At 50.2% G+C, this 4,747-nt stretch overlaps 1 protein-coding gene across 1 annotated transcript in view; it reads right to left on the bottom strand.

Annotated features, from left to right (window-relative positions):
- Positions 1 to 4,299: 4,299 nt before the first annotated feature.
- The window catches only part of LOC130090952 (von Willebrand factor A domain-containing protein 5A-like), a 41,737-nt gene continuing 41,289 nt past the window's right edge, over positions 4,300 to 4,747 (bottom strand). Inside the window, exon 13 of the mRNA XM_056258597.1 lies at positions 4,300 to 4,537. Coding sequence (XP_056114572.1) covers positions 4,316 to 4,537 — 222 coding nt within the window. The 3' untranslated portion in view covers positions 4,300 to 4,315. The remainder of the gene's footprint in view (positions 4,538 to 4,747) is intronic.

Here is a 4,747-nt window from a genome sequence, read left to right as displayed (position 1 = left end):
ACCCAGACAAACTCTTCGTTGTGGAGGTGGACGCTTTGGATGTGGGTGTTGGAGCAGTGCTTTCCCAGAGGGGGGGGGGGATAACAGACTTCGGCCATGTGCATTCCTTTCACACCGTCTTACACCAACAGAAAGGAATTACCATGTGGGAGACCTTGAGTTACTGGCTGTTAAACTGGCGCTTGAAGAATGGAGACATTGGCTTGAGGGGGCCAAACACCCATTCCAAGTACTCACTGACCACAAAAATTTAGAGTACATTCAGCAGGCCAAGCGACTCAACCCTCGTCAGGCACGCTGGTCTCTATTTTTCAACCGGTTTCAATTCATTTTATCCTACCGTCCCGGATCCAAAAATCTCAAACCTGATGCTCTGTCTCGAGTATACTCTAGCAGCAACCAAGAAGATCCTGTCACACCCATTATCCCGAGCTCCAAGATAGTGGCCCCCGTAAGATGGGAACTTGAAAATAAAGTAAGACAAGCCCAGGCCCAGGAACCGGACCCAGGAGGTGGGCCAACCAACCGCTTGTTCGTCCCTAAAGCTGTCCGCTCTCAGGTTCTCCAGTGGGGTCATGTCTCTCGTCTGAACTGCCATCCAGGCACCACTCGCACCCTTGAATTTCTCCAGAGACGGTTTTGGTGGCCGACCATCAAGGAGGATACAAAGACCTTTGTAAGTGCCTGTTCCACATGCAGTCAGGGGAAGGTCTCTCGTCGCTTACATCAGGGGTTGCTCCACCCTCTCTCTATACCTCGAAGACCCTGGTCACACCTCTCCATGGATTTTATTACCGGACTCCCGCCATCCCAAGGTAACACCACCATTATGGTCATTGTTGACAGGTTTTCTAAGGCTGGCAGATTCATCCCCTTGCCAAAATTGCCCACTGCTAAAGAGACTGCGGAGTTGGTCATTAACCATGTTTTTCGAGTTTTTGGCATCCCACAGGACATTGTTTCTGATCGAGGACCTCAGTTTTCCTCTCGATTCTGGCAGGCATTCTGTCAACTTTTGGGGCAACTGTGAGCCTATCTTCTGGATTCCACCCTGAGTCCAATGGCCAAACAGAGAGGTTAAACCAGGATCTGGAGACAACACTGAGGTGCATGGCTGCCAATAACCCATCGTCCTGGTCATCTTTCATTATGTGGGCATAATATGCCCACAACACTCTACGCTCCTCTGCGACAGGCATGTCTCCCTTCGAATGCCAGTTTGGTTACGCCCCTCCACTGTTCCCAGACCAAGAAATTGAAGTAGGAGTTCCCTCAGCTCTGCAGTTCATCCGACGCTGTCGTCTGACTTGGAGGAAGGCTCGACACAAGCTTCTTAGAGTCTCTGAGCAGTACCAGCGACAGGCTAACCGTAGACGCAGACCTGCCCCCACCCTGCATCCCGGACAGAGAGTTTGGCTCTCCACTAAGAACCTTCCCTTACGAGGAGAGTCCCGGAAGCTCTCCCAGCGATTCATTGGACCTTTCAAAGTGGCAAGGAAAGTTAACCCTGTTACTTACCGTTTATATTTGCCTAGGTCCTTAAAGATTAATCCCATATTTCATGTCTCCCTTCTAAAACCCGTGTTGTCTTCTCCTTTTGCTCCAGCAGGTAAACCTCCCCTCCTCCTTTGGAGGCCAACCAGCTTACACAGTCCACCGAATACTGGATTCCCGTCAGGTGCGAGGTGATGATTTTTGCTCCAGCTGTGGATTTCTGTTGCTTATATTTGTATTAAAACTAATTCTGCACCTCCTCTTCTTCTGACTGCGTCTCACTGTTGGGTTCACCATCTCCAGTGGCTCAAGGATTGAGTGTCTAGCCCCTTTCACACAGAGATTCCGGAAAATACACGGATAAAGCGACCCGGGATTTGACCCGGGTTCGTTTGATTTTGCTTCATTCACACTGCCAGTGATTTGCTGGAATCAGAGAGCGCGTTCACACACAACCCGTGTATGTTCCGGAAAGACACGTGACATCGATGTTACATGTAATGTCTCAGCAGCGTGTATAGTTTGCTTATGAGCTGCGATGTCTCTCTGGAGAAACCACGCTTGTGCATTTTTTTCTCTGATTCGATCATAAACTAGCGCATTACGTACCGTTTCACTAGCCTGCTTTCACTTCACTTCAGCGTCATCATTACGACACGGCATTGGTTACGGCTTTTGTTCACACAGCCCGCGTTCCGGGTCTGAACATGGCAATGTTACTAGGTCCCCAACCCGGTGTTCTGACGATTCATGCTACCCATCGAGATTTGCTACTTAATGGTTATGCGCATGTGCAGACGCACAGTTTTTTTTAACAAAAGGTACATTTTCATGTGTTATATTGTAATTTCCCTTTAAAAATGCTAACTAGCATATGAATATGTGTACGGTCAGCCAGCTGAACAATAATAACTGAAAGTTTCAGTTACTAAGGAAAAGTGTGCTTTGACAAGTCAAAGATGAATATTTGATGATAATTTTTAATTTTCACACCGTTTTAAAAATAAAAACAGTAGTCTACAGTATACAGTAGCTAATCATAACTTAGAATTGTATTATAATTGTATTTCATATAATATTAATCGACATTCTGTGATCGATTCGCGTTACGGTAGCATTTTTCGACAAGGCAGCACAAATCGTCAGAACACCGGCATTGATCCCGGCATCAGTCCCGGGTCGTGTTTGCGTTCACACAGAAGGCACTCTGGCAATTTGCCGGGTTCAAAGCGCTGTGTGAAAGGGGCTTCTGACTCTCACGCCAGAGACCCGAGTTCTAGTCCCGGCTCTGACAACTCTCCTGCTCTACACACACACACACACACACACACACACACACACACCACTCTCCTGCTCTACACACACACACACAACCACTCTCCTGCTCTACACACACACACACACACACACACCACTCTCCTGCTGTACACACACACACACCACTCTCCTGCTGTACACACACACACACCACTCTCCTGCTGTACACACACACACACACACACACCACTCTCCTGCTGTACACACAAACACCACTCTCCTGCTCTACACACACACACACACACCACTCTCCTGCTGTACACACAAACACCACTCTCCTGCTCTACACACACACACACACACACACACACACCACTCTCCTGCTGTACACACACACACACACACACAACCACTCTCCTGCTCTACACACACACACACACACACACACACACACACACACACACCACTCTCCTGCTGTACACACACACACACCACTCTCCTGCTGTACACACACACACACACACACACACACACACACCACTCTCCTGCTGTACACACACACACACCACTCTCCTGCTCTACACACACACACCAGTCTCCTGCTCTACACACACACACACACACACACACACACACACACACACACACCACTCTCCTGCTCTACACACACACACACCACTCTCCTGCTCTACACACACACACACACATACACACACCACTCTCCAGCTCTATATACACACACACACACACACCACTCTCCTGCTCTACACACACACACACCACTCTCCTGCTCTACACACACACACACCACTCTCCTGCTCTACACACACACACACACACACCACTCTCCTGCTCTACACACACACACACAAACCACTCTCCTGCTCTACACACACACCACTCTCCAGCTCTATATATACACACACACCACTCTCCAGCTCTATACACACACACACACACACACATACACACACACACCACTCTCCTGCTGTACACACACACACACCACTCTCCTGCTGTACACACACACACACACACACCAGTGACTCACGCTGTACGGGCACTCTCCTGCTCTATACACACACACACACACACACACACACACACCACTCTCCTGCTCTACACACACACACACCACTCTCCTGCTCTACACACACACACACACATACACACACCACTCTCCAGCTCTATATACACACACACACACACCACTCTCCTGCTCTACACACACACACACCACTCTCCTGCTCTACACACACACACACACACCACTCTCCTGCTCTACACACACACACAAACCACTCTCCTGCTCTACACACACCACTCTCCTGCTCTACACACACCACTCTCCTGCTCTACACACACCACTCTCCTGCTCTACACACACCACTCTCCTGCTCTACACACACACACCACTCTCCTGCTCTACACACACCACTCTCCTGCTCTACACACACCACTCTCCTGCTCTACACACACCACTCTCCTGCTCTACACACACCACTCTCCTGCTCTACACACACACACCACTCTCCTGCTCTACACACACACACACACCAGTGACTCACTCTGTACGGGCACTCTCCTCTGCAGCAGTGGGCCGGTGACGGTCTGTTTGCTGTGTGTGTTGACAGCGATGAAGGCTGTGTGAACGCTGCTCACTCCGGCCTGAACACTGAGCTCCAGGATCCGGCTCCTGAGGGCCTGTGTGTCGGCTCCTGCGGCTCGCTCCTCCTGCTCCAGACAGCGCAGCACACACCGGGCCGCCAGCTGGTGGATCGTCCGTCTGAAACACACACACACCTGTGAGGACAGTCCCTGCAACACACACACACCTGTGAGGACAGTCCCTGCAACACACACACACCTGTGAGGACAGTCTGTGCAACACACACACACCTGTGAGGACAGTCCCTGCAACACACACACACCTGTGAGGACAGTCCCTGCAACACACACACACCTGTGAGGACAGTCCCTGCACACACACACACAC

Source organism: Rhinichthys klamathensis, unplaced genomic scaffold, assembly GCF_029890125.1.
Source record: "Rhinichthys klamathensis goyatoka isolate OS25496 unplaced genomic scaffold, OSU_Roscu_1.1 h1tg000155l_1, whole genome shotgun sequence".
NCBI lineage: Eukaryota > Metazoa > Chordata > Actinopteri > Cypriniformes > Leuciscidae > Rhinichthys > Rhinichthys klamathensis.
This window is presented reverse-complemented; position numbering and strand designations above follow the sequence as displayed.